The sequence below is a fragment of the Aptenodytes patagonicus genome, chromosome 3, assembly GCF_965638725.1.
Source record: "Aptenodytes patagonicus chromosome 3, bAptPat1.pri.cur, whole genome shotgun sequence".
NCBI lineage: Eukaryota > Metazoa > Chordata > Aves > Sphenisciformes > Spheniscidae > Aptenodytes > Aptenodytes patagonicus.
The window spans coordinates 132,231,259-132,252,657 of record NC_134951.1 but is presented as its reverse complement, the minus strand read 5'-3'; the positions used below and the strand labels follow the sequence as shown (position 1 = coordinate 132,252,657).

Sequence of the window (21,399 nt, the reverse complement as noted above, 5' to 3'; positions counted from 1 at the left end):
TCCAAACAGGCTTCCAGAGAGAGAGGGAAGAATTAAAAATTAGAGACAGGGAGTTGGACAGAGAGAGACGGAGAAAGACAAAACTGTGGCGGGCTACTGGAGAAAGGAGAGTTTAAAAATGGGGACAGCAAGACAGACGGAGAAGAAGGGAGAAAGGAGACGCTCTGGGCGACACGGCAGAGAGGGAGGAATGAAGAAAGTGGGACAGGGAGCCAGACAAACTGAGACAAGGAAAGAAGACTAGAGCAACGGGCTAGGGGGCAGAGAGGGAAGACTTAGGAAAACAGGGACAGGGAATAAGACAGAGTGACACGGAGAAAGGACAAAATAGTGATGGGCGACAGGACAGAGGGAGGAATTCAAAATAAGGGGCAGGGAGCAGGATAAAGAGAGATGGAGAAAGACATAGACTCGCGACGTGCTACAGGGCCGAGAAGGAAGACCTTGAACAACAGGGACAAGGGGCCGGACACAGAGAGCCAAAGACAGCAAAAATACCGACGGGCTACAGGACAGAGAGGGAGGAACGCAAAAATAGTGGCCGGGAGCCGGACAGAGAGAGACGGAGAAGGAAAAAATAGCCATGGGCTACAGGGCAGAGAGAGAGTGAGGACCTAAAACATGGGGACAGGGAGCCGCTCAGAGCGAGATGGAGAAAGGAAGTACAGAGGAGCGCGCAAAAAAACCAAACCAAAACAAAAAATCGCATCAGCATGGGAAAGAGGAGGGGCCGGGGAAGGACTGGGATGCAGAAGAGGGGCGACAGGGTCCTGAGGGCCCAGGACTCACCGCAGCTCTCGCTCTCACCTTTGCCAGGAGAATTTGCCAGTTCAAACGCTTCTTTCTCCTGCTCTCGTACCCTCCTCTTCTATAACTCCGGTCGCGTGGCTGTCCTCCACCGAAGAGAATACGTGGGTGTCTTACAGCTCTTACGAGATGAGGCTTCCTAGACACGTAGCCTTGCGCACTACGCGCAGCAGTAGGACAGAGGGAAAGAGAGAGAAAATGATGAGCAGGGAGCAGAACAGATGGATAGGGAGAGAAACTGAATGAGAGGAATAAGGAAGAAGGGAGGGAGAGAAAAAGATAGGGAACAAGCCAGAGGGATTGAGGGAAAAGAAGAGGGAGACAGATCAGGACCAAGAGATGGAGAAAGAAAAACCAGCGCTGGGCTGCAGGGTGAGAAAAAAGGCCAGGGAGCAGGACAGAGGGGAATAACGGGGCAGCGAGCTGGGCAGGGGGATATAGCGAGACAGGCAGTGGTACGGAGATATACAGACAAAAAGTTAGGGGGAGGATGGAAGACAGAGAATAAGAGAAAAGGGACAGGGAGCGGGGCAGAGATGGAGAAGAAATGTTTGAGACAGAGAAAGAGGGACAGGTAAGACAACAGATAACGGGAGAAAAAAAGGAAAGGGAACAGCACAGAGGGTCACAGAAAAAAAGAGAGGGATGGCAGAAAGAAAAAGAAGACAAGGGAAAAGGACGGAGGAGCAGAGAGAAAAAGGTACAGGGAAAAGGGCAGAGATGGAGAAAACAAAGAAAGACTGGAGGCAGAACAAAGAGAAAGACTGACAAGGACAGGGAGCAGGACAAAGGGACGGAGGAGGGAAAAAATAGTGACGGGCAGCGAATAGGACAGAGGAAGAGAGAGAGAAAGAGCAAGAAGAGCAAGAGACGGAGAATGACAGAAGGCTGTAGAGAAAGACCAGGACACGGAAAAGGGGGCGGGGAGGGGGACACACACCGGAAGGGTAGAAAGAAAAAAAGGAGAGGGGTGGAGAGCAAGACAGTGTGATAGAGAGAGACGGAGGGAGGGGGGGGGACGCAAGGATAGAGAAAAACAGACCTACAAGGAAGAGGAAAGAACGACAGAGCGAGAAAGGGGAGGATGGGGAGCAAGAGAGAGAGAGAGAGAGAACAAAAAATGCAATGTGCAGAAGAACAGAAATACAGAGAATTCAAAAAATACTTCTAGGGAGCAGGACAGAGGGATACAGCAAGAGGAAAAAATCAACAGGGAGAAGGACGGGTAACACACAGAAGGACACACACAGGGAGCGAGAGGGAGGGGACACAGAGCAGGACAGAGGGATGAAGAGAGACAAAAAATAGGGACAGGACAAAAAGCAGAGTAACCAAGAGAGGAAAAAAAACAGAAAGGGAACTGGAGAGAGATGAGCAACGGGACAGAGAGACGGAGAAAGAAAAAACAGCGACAAGGTCAGGAACAGAGAGAGAGAGAGAGAAAGAGAGAGGCAAAGAGACGGACGGGGACCAGGACAGTGGGATATAAACAGGGAGGGACAGAGAGCGCGGGACACAGGATTGCAGAGAGAAAGGTACAGGGAAGTGGAAAGAATGCCAGAGGGAACAAGAGAGGGGTGGGGAGCAGGTGAGAGAGCTGGAGAAAGAAAAAGTCCTGCTGGGGAGCAGGACAGGAGGACAGAGCCGAAAGAGACGATGCAGACAGCAAAAACAACGACAGGCAACAGGACAGAGGGACTGACAGAGAAGTAAGGGACAGGGAGCAGGACAGAGGAGTGGGAGGAAAAAATACTGGTGAACAACAAGACAAAGGGATGCAAAGAAAAAGAAGGAGGGAAAAGGAAGGAGGGAGACAGAGGGAAAGATGGGGATAGAGCGCGGGACACGAAGAGACCAAAAGCAGGGCAAGGAACAGGACAGAGGGACTGGGGATCGGGGGCAGGGACAGATGCAGATTAAAACAAAGAGATGGAGAAGGGGGAAAGAAGAAACCGCTGAGGGGCTGCTGGACAGAGACGAAGGAAGAAAAAGCAGGGCCAGAGTAGGGAAGAGAGAAAGGAAAAAAGGGACAGCTGGCTGGACAGGGGGATATAACCAGAAACAATGAGACAGGCAGTGGGACAGAGCGATAAAGGCAGAATAACCAGGGAGAGGAAGGAGGACAGATGGACAGCGAGAGGAAAAAAGGGGCAGGGAACGGGACCGAGAGGTGGAGGAAGCAGCATTAGGGGCAGAGGGATAGAGAGAGGGAAATACAGGTTGGAGGAAGGACAGAGGGACAGAGGGAGAAAGAGAGTGACAGAACTTGGACAGAGAGCCGGAGCAAGAAAAAACAGTGACAAGAAGCAGGCCAGAGGCAGGGGGGCAGGGGGAAGGAAGGACAGGAGGAAGGAGAGAGGGATACAGAAAACAAGTGAGGGACAGAAATGGGATACAGAGAAAAACAGGGATGGGGAGCAGGACATCGGGATAGAGAGCAAGCGAGAGCAACAGGGAGAATGACAGGGAGATGGAGCCAGAGGAAAAACAGGGACCAAAAGCAGGACAGAGAAATGGAAAAGGAAAATTAGGGATGGGGAGCAGGACAGAGGAATGGAGAGACAACGAGGGACGCAAGGATAACGACAGGGAGGGAGGGAGGGAGGGAGGGAGGGGGATCTGCATAAAGGTGTATGGAGAAAGAAAGAGAAGAATGGGGAGCAGGGCAGAGAAATGAAGAAAGAAAATACAGTGATGAGGAGCAGGACAGAAGACTAGAAAGAGAAAATGATGGGCAGGGAGCAGAACAGATGGATTGGGAGAGAAATTGAATGAGAGGAATAAAGAAGCGGGAGGGAGAGAAAAAGATAGGGAACAAGCCAGAGGAACTGAGGGAAAAGAAGAGGGAGACAGATCAGGATAAAGAGACGGAGAAAGAAAAAACAGTGACGGACTGCAGGATGAGAAAAAGGGCCAGGGAGCAGGACAGAGGGGAATAACGGGGCAGTGAGCTGGGCAGGGGGATATAGCGAGACAGGCAGTGGTACGGAGATATACAGACAAAAATGTTAGAGGGAGAATGGAGGACAGAATAAAAGAAAAGGGACAGGGAGCGGGGCAGAGATGGAGAAAGAAACATTCGAGGCAGAGAAAGAGGGACAGGTAAGACAACAGATAACTGGAGAAAGAGAGAGGGAGGGAGAGGGAGGGAGAGGGAGGAAGAGGGAGGGAGAGGGAGGGAGAGGGAGGGAGAGGGAGGGAGAGGGAGGGAGAGGGAAGGAGAGGGAGGAGGGAACAGCGCAGAAGGTCACAGACAAAAAGAGAGGGATGGCAGAAAGAGAAAAAGAAGACAAGGGAAAAGGACTGAGGAGCAGAGAGAAAAAGGTACGGGGAAAAGGACAGAGATGGAGAAAACAAAGACAGGCTAGAGGCAGAACAAAAAGAAAGATTGACAAGGACAGGGAGCAGGACAAAGGGATGGAGGAGGAAAGAAAATAGTGACGGGCAGCGAATAGGACAGAGGAAGAGAGAGAGAAAGAGCAAGAAGAGCAAGAGAAGGAGAATGACAGAAGGATGTAGAGAGAAAGACCAGGACACGTAAAAGGGGTGGGGTAGGAGGACACACACCAGAAGGGTAGAAAGAAAAAACGAGAGGGGTGGAGAGCAAGACAGTGTGATAGGGAGAGACGGAGGGAGAGACGGAGGGAGAGACGGAGGGAGGGGCGGGGGGGGGGGGGGATGCAAGGATACAGAAAAACAGAGGTACAGGGAAGAGGAAAGAACGATAGAGAGAAAGGGGAGGATGGGGAGCAGGAGAGAGAGACAGAGAACAAAAAATGCGATGGGCGGAAGAACAGAAATACAGAGAATTCAAAAAATACTTCTAGGGAGCAGGACAGAGGGATACAGCAAGAGGAAAAAATCAACAGGGAGAAGGACGGGTAACACACAGAAGGACACACACAGGGAGCGAGAGGGAGGGGACACAGAGCAGGACAGAGGGATGAAGAGAGACAAAAAATAGGGACAGGACAAAAAGCAGAGTAACCAAGAGAGGAAAAAAAACAGAAAGGGAACTGGAGAGAGATGAGCAACAGGACAGAGAGACGGAGAAAGAAAAAACAGCGACAAGGTCAGGAACAGAGAGAGAGAGAGAGAGAAAGAGAGAGGCAAAGAGACGGACGGGGACCAGGACAGTGGGATATAAACAGGGAGGGACAGAGAGCGCGGGACACAGGATTGCAGAGAGAAAGGTACAGGGAAGTGGAAAGAATGCCAGAGGGAACAAGAGAGGGGTGGGGAGCAGGTGAGAGAGCTGGAGAAAGAAAAAGTCCTGCTGGGGAGCAGGACAGGAGGACAGAGCCGAAAGAGACGATGCAGACAGCAAAAACAACGACAGGCAACAGGACAGAGGGACTGACAGAGAAGTAAGGGACAGGGAGCAGGACAGAGGAGTGGGAGGAAAAAATACTGGTGAACAACAAGACAAAGGGATGCAAAGAAAAAGAAGGAGGGAAAAGGAAGGAGGGAGACAGAGGGAAAGATGGGGATAGAGCGCGGGACACGAAGAGACCAAAAGCAGGGCAAGGAACAGGACAGAGGGACTGGGGATCGGGGGCAGGGACAGATGCAGATTAAAACAAAGAGATGGAGAAGGGGGAAAGAAGAAACCGCTGAGGGGCTGCTGGACAGAGACGAAGGAAGAAAAAGCAGGGCCAGAGTAGGGAAGAGAGAAAGGAAAAAAGGGACAGCTGGCTGGACAGGGGGATATAACCAGAAACAATGAGACAGGCAGTGGGACAGAGCGATAAAGGCAGAATAACCAGGGAGAGGAAGGAGGACAGATGGACAGCGAGAGGAAAAAAGGGGCAGAGAACGGGACCGAGAGGTGGAGGAAGCAGCATTAGGGGCAGAGGGATAGAGAGAGGGAAATACAGGTTGGAGGAAGGACAGAGGGACAGAGGGAGAAAGAGAGTGACAGAACTTGGACAGAGAGCCGGAGCAAGAAAAAACAGTGACAAGAAGCAGGCCAGAGGCAGGGGGGCAGGGGGAAGGAAGGACAGGAGGAAGGAGAGAGGGATACAGAAAACAAGTGAGGGACAGAAATGGGATACAGAGAAAAACAGGGATGGGGAGCAGGACATCGGGATAGAGAGCAAGCGAGAGCAACAGGGAGAATGACAGGGAGATGGAGCCAGAGGAAAAACAGGGACCAAAAGCAGGACAGAGAAATGGAAAAGGAAAATTAGGGATGGGGAGCAGGACAGAGGAATGGAGAGACAATGAGGGACGCAAGGATAACGACAGAGAGGGAGGGAGGGAGGGATGGGGATCTGCATAAAGGTGTATGGAGAAAGAAAGAGAAGAATGGGGAGCAGGGCAGAGAAATGAAGAAAGAAAATACAGTGATGAGGAGCAGGACAGAAGACTAGAAAGAGAAAAATAAGACAAGGGAGAAGACAGAGGAGCAGAGAGAGAAAGAAAGGTCGAAAGAAAAGGTCAGAGAGGTAGAGAAATCAAGAAAAATAGGGACGAGGAGCCCTGCAGAGAGAGCGAGCAAGAAAACGTCGGGTCGGTGAGAGGGACAGAGGGATAGACAGATTGCGGGGTCAGGAGAGGAAGAAGAAAGAAGGGTTAAAGACGGTAACAGGGCACAGGACACAGACAGAGAGAGAAAAAGGACAGGGACCAGGACAAAGGGAAAATTGAGAAATGAAGAAATAAAGAAATAAAAATCACAGCAGCGTGGGAAAGAGGGGGGGGCCAGGGGAGGGGCAGGGAGGGCCCGGGACTCACCGCAGCGCTCGCTCTCGGCGCTGCCAGGAGAATTTGCCAGTTCGGACGCTTCTTTCTCCTTCCCTCCTCCCTTCCTCTTCTGTAACTCTGGTCGCTTGGCTGTCCTCCACCTAAGAGAATACGTGGGTGTCTTACAGCTCTCACAAGATGAGGCTTCCTAGACATGTAGCCTCGCTCGCTCGCGCACTACGTGGCCGTACCATGCTGCTGGTGACACATACAGACCCTGCGGTGCATGTGGGCAGCCTGACCTGCTGCGGACTACAAAGCAGGATCCTTCCTCACCCGGAGAGGCAGGCTGTCTCTTGCCTGCAGCGGGAGGCAGCTGCCACCTGGATGGCCTTCAGTTTCTTCTTCTTACCTTTCTCTGGCCTCTCCAGCTTCAGCTGCGGCAGCTCCTGTCCACAGCCAGTAAGCGCTCCGCCTGTCCCTTTTCGCCCCCACGCCGCGAGGAAAGCGAGGCCGGGCAGACAACCCACGCAAGCCTGAGGCAGGTGCAGTCAACGGCATCCCCAAGGGAGAAATGGAAAACTGCGTCCTCAGCACGCCTCTGGGAGAGGGAAAGAAGAAGCAGCACCCGTTATTACCGTAGATGGCCCCTGGCCAGACCCCCTGCTTCCGCAGGGGCTTCTGGAGATGCCGCTCTTTCCTCGCGCTGGTAATGGCACCCGCGTTAAGGGAGAATCACGCACATTCGAGGGCCAGCTTGCGGCCTTCACTACAGGGCTTGGGGGCAGCCTGGGGCTATGGGACAGGCTTCAGGGGAAGTGCTGGAGCTGGGGGCAGCTACACAGAGCGAGCGGGGCCGGGGGAGGCTCAGAGGGAGCTCTGGTGAGTTGGGCAGGTGCCCTGCGCCTGGGAGGGTGTCCACCTCCTTCCCCTCTTCCCTTCTGTCAGCTCTCGGCTAAGTCCCTGGGGCTGATCTGACCCGGCTCGCCTGCAGTGGATCGGGAGCCTGCCGCAGCAGGCGGTTTGAAGCTTCCCGTCCCGCCACCCTCGGGCAGCCATCGGGCAAGAGACGCGCCGAAGGGGCTCACTCACCTCACCGGTTGCCAGCGCGCCGCCATGCTGCTGCCGGGCAGTGCGCATGCGCAGGACGCCGACGGCGCGCCGGAGGGATCAGAGCCGGCGTGCGATCGCCGGGCTGCAGTACCGCATTTCGGCCACCAGGGGCAGCAGGGAAGGCGGCGGCGGCGCTGCTGCGTACCTGGGCAGTGGCGGCGCTGCAGTACCGGGCTGCGGCCACCAGGCGGCAGCAGCAGGGAGAGCCCGCCGGGCGGCGCGTGCTCGGGGCCGGCACCGGCGCCGCAGTCCCGCGCTTTGCGCGCCGAGCGGCCGCCGACGCTGCGCACGTGGGGCGGCAGCGGCGTTTCCTTACCGGGAGGCAGCAACGAGCGCGGCGGCATCGCCTCGCGAGCACCGCAGCGTCGCATCGCCGTTACCGGCGGACGGCAACGTGGAGCGCGGTGGCGCCGCCGCCCATGCGCAGCGCCTACCCGCAGTACCGCTCCTTGGTTGTCGGGCGGCAACAGCGAACGCAGCGGGGGCGCGCACCACCGCCCATGTGCGGCACCCGTGCTGCAGTACCGCATCTTGGTCTCTGGGCGGCAGCAGCGAGAGCGCAGTTTAGCGACCCACCCACCGCGCGCCACTGCGCATGCGTAGCACCCGGGCTGCACTACCGCGCTTCGGTTGCCCGGCGGCAGCAGCCAGCGCGGCAGCGTGCTCAAGCGCACATGCGTGGCACTCGTTCTGCAGTACCGACTTTTGGTCACCAGGTGGCGGCAGCATGCCCGGCGCTCTACCTGCAGTACCACGTTCCTGTCACCGGGAGGCAGCAGCGAGCACGGGGAACGAGCCACCGCGCATGCGCGGCACCTGTGCTGCAGTACCGACCTGTGGTCGCTGGGAGGCAGTAGCGAGCGCGGCGTGACACCCCCACCGCGCATGCGCGCCGTTCCACCTGCAGTACCACGTTCCCGTCACTGGGAGGCAGCAGCGAGCACGGGAACGTGCCACCGCGCATGCGCGGCACCTGAGCTGCAGTACCGATCTGTGGTCGCTGGGAGGCAGTAGCGAGCGCGGCGTGACACCCCCACCGCGCATGCGCGCCGTTCTACCTGCAGTACCACGTTCCTGTCACCGGGAGGCAGCAGCGAGCACGGGGAACGAGCCACCGCGCATGCGCGGCACCTGTGCTGCAGTACCGACCTGTGGTCGCTGGGAGGCAGTAGCGAGCGCGGCGTGACACCCCCACCGCGCATGCGCGCCGTTCCACCTGCAGTACCACGTTCCCGTCACCGGGAGGCAGCAGCGAGCACGGGAACGTGCCACCGCGCATGCGCGGCACCTGAGCTGCAGTACCGACCTTTGGTCGCTGGGAGGCAGTAGCGAGCGCGGCGTGACACCCCCACCGCGCATGCGCGCCGTTCCACCTGCAGTACCACGTTCCCGTCACCGGGAGGCAGCAGCGAGCACGGGAACGAGCCACCGCGCATGCGCGGCACCTGAGCTGCAGTACCGACCTTTGGTCGCTGGGAGGCAGTAGCGAGCGCGGCGTGACACCCCCACCGCGCACGCGCGCCGCTCCACCTGCAGTACCGGATTTTGGCCGCCCGGCGGCAGCAGCGAGCACTAGGGCATGCGCCACCCCGCATATACAGCGCCGCACCTGCAGTGCCGCAAGTTGCTCATCAGGGGGCAGCAGCGAGCACGGGGGGGGGGTCGCGCGCCATCGGGCATGCACGATTCCCCACCTGCAGTACCGCATTATTGTCGCCCGGCGGCAGCAGCGAGCCGGGCGTCGCGGCGCTCGTTCTGCAGTACCGGCTTTTGATCGCCGGGCAGCAGGAGCGAACGCGGTGTAGCACTCAACTCCGCGTGAGCGGCGCCCCTGCTGCAGTGCTGCGTTTCGGTCGCCGGGCGGCACTGCGAGCGGGGCGGCCTCGCGACAGCGCATTCGCAGCGCTGGAGCTGAAGTACCACATTTTGGTCGCTGGGCGGCAGCAGCAAGGGCAGGGGCATGCGCTCGCGAGGCGCGGCCGCACGGCTTGTCGGGGACCGGGCGCAGCGGGAAGGCCGCAGAAAACCACACGAAACCAGCAACGAAACTACACCTCGTACCCCACCGCGGGAGCCGCGGCGGTAGCAAGGGCTACGCCGCGCCGCACGCGCCCGAGAGCCATGCGACTGCCCGGCAGCCGCGTCCGCGAAAACTACACCTCCCGGCAAGCACCGGCAGACACAGCACGGCCGCCCGGTCCCCGAGTGACGGAAGACTACACCTCCCGGCATGCTCCGGGGAACAAACATGGCCGACCGGAAGTCCGTGCCCCAGGACTACAGCTCCCGGCATGCCGCGGGAGGCAGCCGTCCCCGCTCTCTGACCCTGCGGGGACACCGTTCTCCCCCCACCGACGCACCCGGAAGCCCCGCCCAGCCCCCAGCGCAGCCCCGCGTTCCCCAGCGTGGCTCCGGACGGCCACTGCCGCCCGGCTCCGAGGCGGCGCGACCCTCCTGCCGGCCTCGCCGCCCCCCTCGCTCAGCGACCGCTCCGCTCCTCCCTTGGCTCACACCGGCCCCTCCACGGCCACCCGGGGCACGGCAGCCCCAGCACCAGCCCCACAGCCTGCAGCTACTCTGGCAACACAGCCCCTTTACAGGGAGGGGCCGTCGCCATCAGCCTCACTGCCCGCACCTGGGGCTCCTCTGGCCCAAGCCCAGAGCTGGAGCCCGGCAGGAACAGGGAGCCATCACCCAGCCCCCACCGTGCGTCACCCCCTCCCCTGGGCTCCATCACAGCCCCTCGCCCGGTGCAAAGAAAGCGCAAACGCGGCCGCGCGGGCAAAGGAGGCGGCGAGTGTTTATTCAGTCGCGCGTAACAAGTCCCGGGAGCGAGTCTGCTCCAGGGCTTGGAGCCTCCAACGCTCCCCCTGCCCCTGGGACACCTCAGCAGTCGTTCCCGGAGCCACGCTCGTCGGTCCGGCGGGGAACGGACAGGCGGTCGGACAGCTCCTGGAGCGATGGGCTGCTGGGCAGAGGTGGAAGCCGCCAAAAATAAGGAGCCAGGCACAGGACATTAGAAGAGAAAAGCAGCAGCCGGCTGGACAGCGGGGGTGTAGCGAGAAAGCACGAGGCAGGGAACGGAACAGCGAGAAAAAGACACAAAAGACACGGGCAAGAAAAAAGACAGAGGCACAGCGGGGGGTGGGGGTGGGGGGGAAGGGAGCAGGACAGATGGAGAAAGGAGCAGCAGGGACAGTAGGAGAGGCAGAAAGAGGTAGTGGGAGCAGGACAGAGAAAGAAAAGTAAGGACGGGGAGCAGGATGAAGAAAAAAACTGGGATAGGCAGCATGACAGAGGGATTAAAAAAGAATAGGGTCAGGAAGCAAGACAGGACACAATCAGAAACGATGGCACAGAGAGCAGGACAGAGCAACAGAGAATAAAAAAGGAAGAGGGAGCACGAGAGAAATGGGGGGGGGAGAAGGACAGATAAAAGGACAGAGCAACAGAGGGGAAAGAGCATCAGGGAGCGGGACACTGGGACTGAATGAGAAAAAGAGGGGCAGCGAGCAGGACAGAGTGATAAGAGACATAAGAAGGACAGAGGGATAGAGAGACAAAGAGGGAGACAAGGACAGCGAGAGATAATGTCCCGGGGGGGGGAGAAAGACAGGGGCAAGGAGCAGCAGAGGCGGATGGAGAAAGAGAGGGATGGGGAGCAGACAGAGGGTTATAAAGATAAAAGTAAGACGAGGGAGAAGGACTGAGGAGCAGAGACAGAAAGGTACAGGGAAAAGGACGGTGAGATGGAGGAAAAAATAGGGTCAAGGAGCAGGACAAAAGGACAGACAAAGGAAAAGGAGAGGAAGAAGGAAGGCAAGATAAAGATGGGGACAGGCAGTGGGACATACGGAGGCAGAAAAAGTAGGACAAAGAACGGGGGAGAGGGATTGAGTACGGCTGAGCCCGCCTGCGGTGAGGGAGGAGCGGTGTGGCCGGGCCGGCAGGGCTGCAGTGCCGGGAGGCGCTCGGAGCCTGGCTCCGGGGGGCAGGGAGAGCTTGTGCAGCGCCCAACGACAGCCCCGTGGTGAGCCCCGGGACGCGCACACACGCAGCCCCCCGAGAACCACCGCCGGCAGCAGAGGCTGAAACCTGGGTTCCTTTAGCTTTATCTTTCCGTCTAAAAAGGGCGGTCTCACGAAAACTCTCTAACAAACAGTATTTTACGAAAAAATACAGCGTTCTCTCTGCTTTAGCAGCTTGATTTGGGTTACTTTCCCTTACCCCCCGCCTGTATTTCCGCAATCCTGGCAAGAGCTACGAGAGCAGCACAGGAACTTTTTTCTTTTTCTTTTTTTTAAATCGGGCTAATCTATCTGCCAGTTTACACACAGCAGGCTTTGTGCACTCTTAGTTTTCTGGAATAACAGAAATGCCCCCCCCCCGGTAATGAATCCTCACCCCATTTGTGATGCTGCAACTCCAGCAGAGAAAGAACAATCCACTGAACGTAAGACTTGCCTGGAAGGCTGAAACTGCAAGGAAGGATGACAGCCTTTAAGATGAAAAACAAGAAAAAAAACACGGGGAAATGACAAGAAGTTAAGATATGATTTAAGCTGCTGCAGGTGGCATTTTATGATTTTTGCAGTATGTACTTTTTGTGAATTCACACACAATCCCCTAATTTAGTATTAGATTTTCTGTTAAGCCTCTTTTATTAGTACGATTTAGGGATTTAATACCTCCAGCTTTCTTTCCTTTAGCCTTTCCAGTTACTTCTCTATTTGAAAAAGAGGGAGTAATAAATAAAGAGACCACCTCAACTGTAAGCTTTTTCTTGCTTTTCAGTATTTCATAACCTCCAACACCTCACATTGGAGAAGACAGAATAGCTTATTTTTACAAATCCAAATTCCTGCCAAAGTTTTTGTATCATCTGTTTCCTGGCATTATGAGAAGTGAGAAGAGTTTTGCACAGCACAGTGAATAAAATGTTCCAATTTTCAAAAGAAACAATTGCACAAGAATAGATAGCGGAATCATCTTGAGGTGGTTTGGGCATGCATTTCCCTTTTTGCACTCTTTGCTTTCCTTCATTTCACGCCTGAAATTCTGAGTTTCTTGATACTTTGCCTCCCTGCCGCAGTCCTTCCCTCCTCTAGCAGAGCTGCCATCATATGAAAATAGTGGAATTTTCTTTAGCACTGAATGTCAGTCTTAACTTTGCAAGAAGCGGTTCAGCAGTCAAGATACCTGCCTGCTGCTTCTACTGACTGTTCAGGTCAAGCACATTAACTAGATAATAATCTTATTGCATCCTTCCTTTGCAAAGAGTTTAAAGTGGGCCGAGCAGTATGAAAAGCGGCATCATCAGAGTCTACTGATACACAAAACATTCAAGTGTGAACCATTTCTTTAAAAAAAAAAAAAAAGAAAAAACACCCCAAAAACCACAGCACACAACATCCCGAATGATAGTTCAGTATTACAATGTATTATTATGTGCAAAACTCACCATTTACAAAATGAAATACAAACACGTGTGAGGGGTTTCAGATACATGGCAAACTGACAAAAATGCTACAGATCTCTGTATGTACAATACGCATGCTGCTCATGACATTTTTGTAATAATCTGCCTTATGTTACACTGCTCACACTAGACTTGGGGAGAACCCCATGTCCCTCTAAAGAGAGTAGCCCTAATTGACTTAAGTAGGGTCCAGAGCATCACCCACGGCATCAGCTACCTTGGACAAATCTATAGAACACACACGTTTAACACCATTTTATCTTTGCATATGTAGGACTGCCTTTCACATCTCACCTGAGTAACTTAGAACCATGAAATGCTACAACACATTCTTCAGTCCAAGACACATTTTGATGTTGGTGACAGACTATACAAAATAGTTAGTGTTCTCCTTCACCTTACTGATATATTTAATCCTCTGCTAACACAAATAGTATCTGGGATAGGTGCTGTCAAATCCCTCTGCAAATGTACAATACTGCTTACATAAAAGTTCCTTACCAACCTCCTTTGCTTATTTTCGGCAAGGAGCCTGAACCAGCAGACTAACACATTTTAATCCTAAATTAGGTTCGCTGCATTCTTTCTCTGCCCCTTCTCTACATCCTTTTCTTTCAATTTCCTCTTCCAACCCCCTAGTTCTGTCTAAAACAATGCATATAAACAATAATCCAGATAACAGTACATCAAGTTCAGATAAAGGCACTGAAATTGCCAGTACCAATGTTACAATCTTCTTACAGATAACAGAAGTTTCATAAAAACTCCCCTGTAACAGGAAAAGAAGAGAAACCACAGAGACTTTTAATGCAATACTCTAAAACCAGCAAGAGATTTATTCTTGTATATTAAATGTTAAAATCACATGCATAATTATAGAATACTTTATAGTTAAAAAAATATTTAAAAAAACCAACCCTGACAGTTTACCTGCAACTGCTATAAAATTTCTATTATATATATATATATATATATAAAAAAACACGGCAATTTTCTGTAATTAAAAAAAAATTAGGAAAGGATGCAATCATCCAGGTAATTGTGAGTTAACTGATGCCCTGCATCGGACAGTCTTGTCAAACTCATGCTGGTGAAACTGAGCTCATACCAGCCAGTTTACTGAAATACTCATCTAGCGTACATATATTTAAATCAGAATGACATTTGGCTAAAGGATGAGTGTAAGAAAATAGATTTTTGCACACTACAGCGGAAGACCTGCAGAGGGCCACCGTAATATGCTTCAAAAGAGAGTCTGTGGTACAAGAAATTCAGCCTCATGGGCTGTTTATTCAAACATGCTGGTGGAATATCCCGCATAACTGGCCATATGCATGGTTTACATGGGTTTTTGTAAGCAATGCTAGAGGTGTCTACACGTGTTTTACTAGGCTTTATGGTTTAAGACCTGTTTTAGCTCCTAAGGAAGGCAGCCAGCAAAGATGTTTTCAATAGTTAACAAGGAACAGAAATTAAATGATGAGTTGCTGGTTTTAAGAAGCTGAGTCATCGTTGTTTTGAAAAATGGCACCATACGGATCACTGTTAATGCGCTTGTAGACAAAGTGAAAGACCTGGGGTTGCGGACGGCTGTGCAACTCTGCCTTAATTTTCTGAGGGTAAGTATCCTCTGTCAGCTGCTGCCAGGTGTCATCAACAAAAAGAAACAGGCTATATTCTTCTGGATTGTCCACTTTAAACTTTTCAGCACAAAGCTGACATACATCTTCGGTAGTGATATATGGTCTTACTAGTAAGGTCTTTCCTGTACATCCACTGTTAACTTCCTGGAATGCAACACGAAGGTAGTTCTGTAGAATGAGAAAACAGACATCAGAAACTCAAAAAACCAAAACTCATCCTCTGAAAACTGAAGAGTCAGCAACAAACAGCAAGCCTCTCCATGTTCTAGTTGTGAAACACACACCGGTGATTCCTGTACATTATGGCCACCTTGCGAACTGCAATGTTCACGGTAAAACTGTGGCAAGCCTGTGGTGGGCATAACAAATTCATAAGCCGACATCCTCCTTTCCTTGGCTTACATTCTAACCCTGCAATTAAGAGTGAACAGATACAGCCTTAAAGCCACATGGAAAACACCAGTGGTTTTAACGGGACTTGACGTTTGGTCTCACTAGAAAACAAAATGCTGTGAAGCAAAACAGACGTCTGAGGCAGCACACACGAGAGATGATGCTGCCAGTGCTGCCACTGCCACCCACTGCTGGGTCAATACTAGAGAACAGAAGCTTCACGCAGTATGTTAGTCAGAAGGAAAAAGAAAAAAAAAAGCCTCTGCCAGCAGCACACAAGGGTGTTGATCCACAAGTTACTGCACGATAAACTGTTTGCGCTCTCATGCTGCAGTATGCAAAAGGTAATCAATCCTCACATAGGACATTTTCATCATGTTAACCGGTGGCAATTTGGTGTCTGAGCCTGATGTAACCAAGTTTCATGTGACAGCATTTTCTTTCTTTAAATAAGGCTTAGAAGGATGCAGAAAGAAAATTTACTCTGCAACGTTAGAGTAAATCCATATGATCTTGAGGCAAAAGCTGGGTCTTTTTTCGCTGTTGAAATTGACACGTGCCCACAACTGATAACATGGATAAATTCTAAATATGCCCTACAAGGAAATGCAGTTCTACCTTTCAAAAAACATTTAAAATGTAAAATAAAAAGCACCAACTGGGGAAAAAAACCCAAAACCTTTTGGACACATGAACAAAGCAGCCTGCTGCCACGTGCTTTTTTTAAAAAGAAATTAACTGCAATTAAACTCTAAAAAGCAGTAAAATTAAAGAAGGTGGAAAAAAATGACAGGGAGAAAGACCTGTTTATTGACTGGAACAGGTTGCCCAGAGAGGTGGTAGATGCCCCATCCCTGGAAACATTCAAGGTCAGGTCGGACGGGGCTCTGAGCAACCTGATCTAGTTGAAGATGTCCCTGCCCACGGCAGGGGAGCTGGACTAGATGACCTTTAAAGGTCCCTTCCAACCCAAACTATTCTATGATTCTATGATAAATATCAAAATTATTTATGCAGTATCAGAAATTTGTGTTTAATCATCATCAAAATATGGGATTTTTTGCTTTTCCATCCTTTTGAGGGAGGGAGGATAAAGGCCTTCCAGGGCCCAAAAGCTGATAAGGCTGTGAGACTGCATCACAGAAATGCAGCGATCGCATCCTGGTTCAATGTGGGAAAGATGAGTTGAGCTAAAGTTGTGTTACACGTTGGTTGTAGGGAAGGTGCGTCATTTCAGGACTGCAGGATGTGGAGAAAGGAGATGGAAAACTGGCGTTCTGAGCAGGCCGCAAAATGCTTGAATTTGTGCCAAGCGTAGCCTGGAGGTGGTGTGATCTTACTGATTTGAGGCTCTCTTTTGAAAGAGACAACAGAAGGAGAAGCACTGGACACACACAGTGCCAGCTCTTCCCCCACCCCCCTGCATCTTCCTGCATCCAGCATGGCATCCAGCTGTACAATTAGCTTGGCTGAAGTTCATTTGCTGAGGAAGAGAAGTTGAAATGGAATACAAGATCCTGCTGAAAGAATCTTCTGTCATTTAGTCATCCAGCAGAAATACAAGGTGATGAATTTTCCTATGAAACAGTGTAGTGTTTTGCTAGAAAGAACAAAGACTCAAGCTACTTGAATCTGATACCTAACTACAGGTAAGCAGAATATAAAATGGATCCCAGTACGATGGACTAGCTTTTTGCACTGGCCATAGTTTGGAATTTCTGTTAATCAGTTCTCCTCTTCCTAAAAGAGGCAAATTGTGGAAGACTGCTTCTTTTCCCAACTCCTTCCTGTTCAGTGTTGTGCTGTAGTCGTTTGCACGGACACTGATAAAGCAGAAGGAACCTCAGCTGAAAGGTTTCATTATCTCCTGATGACCCCGCACCTTCATTTCTCAAGCTCTTAACTACAACAACTAATTGATGGTTGTCATTAGCCTCTCTGGCTGTGGTATGAACTGTAAACAAGCGAACACAAAGGAGTAAATCCTTTCTTCTCCATTCCAACATCCTCCTTGCTTCAGTCCACAAACTGATGCATCTGAACAATCAACAGCATACTATATGAAAGACATGCAGGCCTGGTTTTAAAAGATGAAGTAATCCCGACTGTTCTGTTATTCTTCAGCTGAAGTTACTGCCCTACTCTGAAAGAGCAGTAAGAAATGGAGGGGAGGGAAAAAACACAAACAAACGTGAAGACATCCATAGTATAGAACTCTACTCCTTGCTTAAACTTTAAAACTGTAGGCAAGCTTTTTTCCCACCTCTCCTCTCTATTACCGTGCTCTATGCCACCATTAGCTACTGGGGAGTTGTGCCGATTTATACCACTGGAAATCTGGATTTGTTCTTTTTAACAGTAAAGCATACAAAAAAGCTGAATCTAAGATATGATTCAGTTTGTCCTCGCTCTGCATGACTTAAATAAAAGGGAGGGTGGGAAAGTTCCACTATTTAGTGTTTTCTTTAGACCATCATAATCAAACTCTATATTAGTGCAAAGACTTCAAAACCAAGGCAAATTTGCCAGCCATATCCTCAGCACTGCATCACTCCACTTACCTTGTGGCCCCAAGGGAATCGTTATGAATCATACCTCTTAAATGGGGATTTCCAACAAAACAATCATCCCCCGTTTTTTTCTTCAGCCCTAAGCTCTACCTGAAAATCATCAACTGAAGGTATTGTCCTGTTAGTTGTCCTCCTCTTGTGCCATTGCCGGAGAGTATCTCTGGCTTCTGAACTTAGCAGTCGGGCAGCTTGTTCTTCCTGGAAGTTCTTGATCAGTGAAAGTGCTCCATAAGCGCTTGTCAAGTAATAGCCTCCTGTGAAGGACAGCAAGGGAAGAACTTCTCAGAGCGGTCACAAACACCACGCTAGTTCCGACTGGTCACAGAAGTACCAACACAATTATTTTTTTTTATATGTATATACACATACACACACACATATATAAAAGTCCGTGTACTCTATTGCCCAAATATTTATACATAAAGAAAAACAGCTCACTGGCCTGCAAAATACCGGATGGTGTGTTCTCAACTGCTAAGACACATGCAGTAGTTGCAGGTGCTCCATATTATCAAGTGGTGCAATAGTATCTAACTCTGGGTCCGCTAGTGCTGGGGATAGCTGGTTACTTAAATGACTGGTGTCACTCCTTTACTCCCGAGTGTTTTTACAAAATTGGAACATGAGTTTTCTTCTAAACAATTTTCAAACAGTGATTTGTTTTCTTCCTGAGCTTCAAGTGTGGATGAAATAAACATAGCTGTTTAAACAAAGTAAAAGACAATCTACCACTGTTCAGGAACTTAAAAGCAACCACCCTTAGTGGCAATAAAGCAACGACTGACTGTGTGATTTGTACCCTGGAAGCGTCCCAAAGAGTTTGCTTTTGTTTTTAAAAGGAGGACTGCGTTTGTCACCTTTTTAGCGTTCCCCATAATGTCCAACTAGTTCAGGAGGTGACGTGTACAGTCCTCCATACCTCACCTTTATTACATGAGTGGAGAACAAATTAAAGCCAAGACAGAGTTGCCAATGTACAAAAGAAGCTGCAGGTCACAAAGGAAAAGGAGTCTCAACAGGAGTTAACAGACCTCAACAACCAGGAGAAACAAAAGACATGCTGTCATTTATTTCTCTTGCCTTTTTTTTTTTTTTTTTTAAAAGTAAACTATTTGAGTGGGAGTGTCCAATTAAGAGGCAGCACAGACTATTCATGGAGTCATTCAAAGACGCATTCTATGCTCACAGTAGCATTTTCTGTATTACTGATAGCATCCTCTTGGCCTTTAGCTTTGCAACAAGTTTAATATGTAAAACACATGCAAGACCCATGAGACAAATCGGACAATAAATTACATTTGAACCGCACAATCCCAAAGCACTAAATGATTTTTCCTGCATAGTATAGTTCAGCTGGTACCAAAGACAGGGCCAGCCAATGGATGGACTTCTACTGCATTAAAAACAACATGACTTAATAGTCCAGTAAATGTTTCTGCCTTTCAAGCATGTTAATGATCTCCAGCTTCACATCTCAAGTATTTTCCGTGCTAAGATTCCTGAACAATGCACTAGAGGATGCTCTGTACACAAAGCAGGGAACAGACTAGTGCCAAATTGGAGGAATCCTAGCATAGTTCTCCCATGCATACCAGCATGTAAGAGGATACAGCAATTTCAGCAAGCTAAGAGATAGCAGGAATGGGAAACATACACATATACTTAAACTCACAGCTGAGCTTGGTCACAAGAACCTTTAAACTTCCTCATAAACTGGCAGATTCTGGGGCCTACCAAGGGCTTGCAGAATACCTCTTTGTTAAAAACACCACCATGAAAACAGAAAGGAGGGAGATTTCTTTCCTTGCCTCTAGCAGACGTCAGCCGTCATTCAAGAGTGCCTTAGGAAATGTATTGCTAGGGCTCATAAAAATACTTTGTGAGAAGCAAATATTGGGAAGAAGCAAAGATCATTAAGGGGGGCAATATTCTCAAAAGCACTTCCCCGGCAGAGAATTTCCCCGGAAGCTTTTACAAAGCACCTAACCCAAGTCCCATTATGTGTTTCTCAATTTAACTGAATGGTACAAGCCCTATAAATACTCTCAGGATATTTTCAGGCACAGAAGGATAAACACATTTGGCGCCTGCACAGTGAACGTGTTTGCTTGCTAAGTCATAATGCCTCCCCCCTCTTGGTTGAAAACAACGTATTCTCTCATAAGGTAGCATACATCAGTAGATTCCCAGGTCACTTAAGCCTGTACTCTGCAAGCTAACCAGCTTTCTCTTTAAGGTGGAAATAATCATGAGATACTTTTGTTAACACTACCGACATCGCTGACTTTAGGACTCCCCTTGAAAGGATTTCTACTCAAACAACGTTAACGGCAACTGTGCTATAAGGAATAATCCCCCTATCCTAGTCCTTCACTCAATTCTAATAAAAATAAATAAATAGATTACCTTCTCCATGCAGCAAAGATGGATCCAGCAATTCCATCATGTATTCAATTTCAGTATCCAGCTCCAGCATATCACACTGGGCTAGTACATATGTCAACACAGGCAAGAAGTCATCCGCTCCATACAGCCTCCCTGGGTTGAAGGGAACACAGACAGTGATAGACAAACCGCACCCTTTTACCAGTTTCAGTGTTTAAAAGGAAAGCATTATTTTGCTGCCTTCGCTGACCAGTACATTTGTATTACTCTAGAGCCTCCTGTTATCAATGTGCAGCAAAGGGATCATCTGACACTTGCTGGACAGGAGACCAACACCAGTTTCATCCCGTGCTTCTAACAAGCACAAATCTGTGCACACCTTGAGGCATGCAAGGGAATTTAAAGACTGGGCTCACCTTGGCACCAGCTCAACTGGTCAACTCACAAAAGGCTGCCATGCCGGTCTGGCCTGACCTCCACTGCACTTCTATCACTAGCTAAGAGATGATGAATAAGCGTTTTCTTTATACATGCAGAGACGACATGTGGCTGGATCCTTCCAGAAAGTAACACCAGTTTCTGAGTCTGAGTCCCAGCAGAGAAGCCTGAATATAAAAGCCTATTAGATTTGACATGAAAACTCAGCTCATTTCCTTGACAGAGCATAGTTAAAAACACCAGCGAGCAGAACCTCATATCATTCCCAACTAGCTGGTGAAGCATCATTGGCAATGGCAGCACGCAGCTAACCCACAGAGACTATGCTGTACCTAAGTCTGTCTGTGCTCCTGTTTATCAAGTTTATTGCATTTAAACTTTCTGTTTAGAAAATACTGTGTGGCCAAATCTCTGGGTCTGGCCAAACTGTGTTCATTGCAGAGCTGGTGTGATGGTCATTTAAAACCACCAAGAGCAGGAGCCAACTTAAACTTTGGTGAAACTCCAGATGACTGAAGGGCTGATATCTGAAGTTATACCAGCTAAGGCTTACCCTCCAAGTATTACGCTATTATCTGGCTGAGAGTACATGACAAAGCAGATACTCAAACAGCTGCTGGCTCAATGCCATGTTTTACAAACTCCACATGACAAAACAAGACAACCCAAGGAGCATTTGCCACATCTTATCCCAAGCCCCTCAGTGCAACAGTTAAGCGGCAGCAGCCTCTCAGTATTTTTCTTCTGCGTGTTGGAAATACCTTACTCAATGTGATAACACAGCATGGAGAAAAGAGTTTACAGCACTTCAGGCCAAGATTCCTATATGCATTTTAAAATGCAGGATTTTGCACAGAAATAATAAGCTGGGCAGGAGCTCAGACCT

General features: G+C 50.3%; 1 protein-coding gene across 9 annotated transcripts in view; it reads right to left on the bottom strand.

Annotated features, from left to right (window-relative positions):
• Window positions 1-13,023: 13,023 nt before the first annotated feature.
• Window positions 13,024-21,399, bottom strand: part of RIN2 (Ras and Rab interactor 2) — an 84,512-nt gene continuing 76,136 nt past the window's right edge. For all 9 annotated transcript variants that reach the window (XM_076335270.1, XM_076335277.1, XM_076335271.1 and 6 more), the window contains 3 exons: window positions 20,097-20,228; window positions 17,781-17,944; window positions 13,024-14,895 (listed from right to left, as the gene is read on the bottom strand). In XM_076335270.1, the coding sequence (XP_076191385.1) occupies window positions 14,578-14,895; window positions 17,781-17,944; window positions 20,097-20,228 (614 nt within the window). In that variant the 3' untranslated portion in view covers window positions 13,024-14,577. The remainder of the gene's footprint in view (window positions 14,896-17,780; window positions 17,945-20,096; window positions 20,229-21,399) is intronic.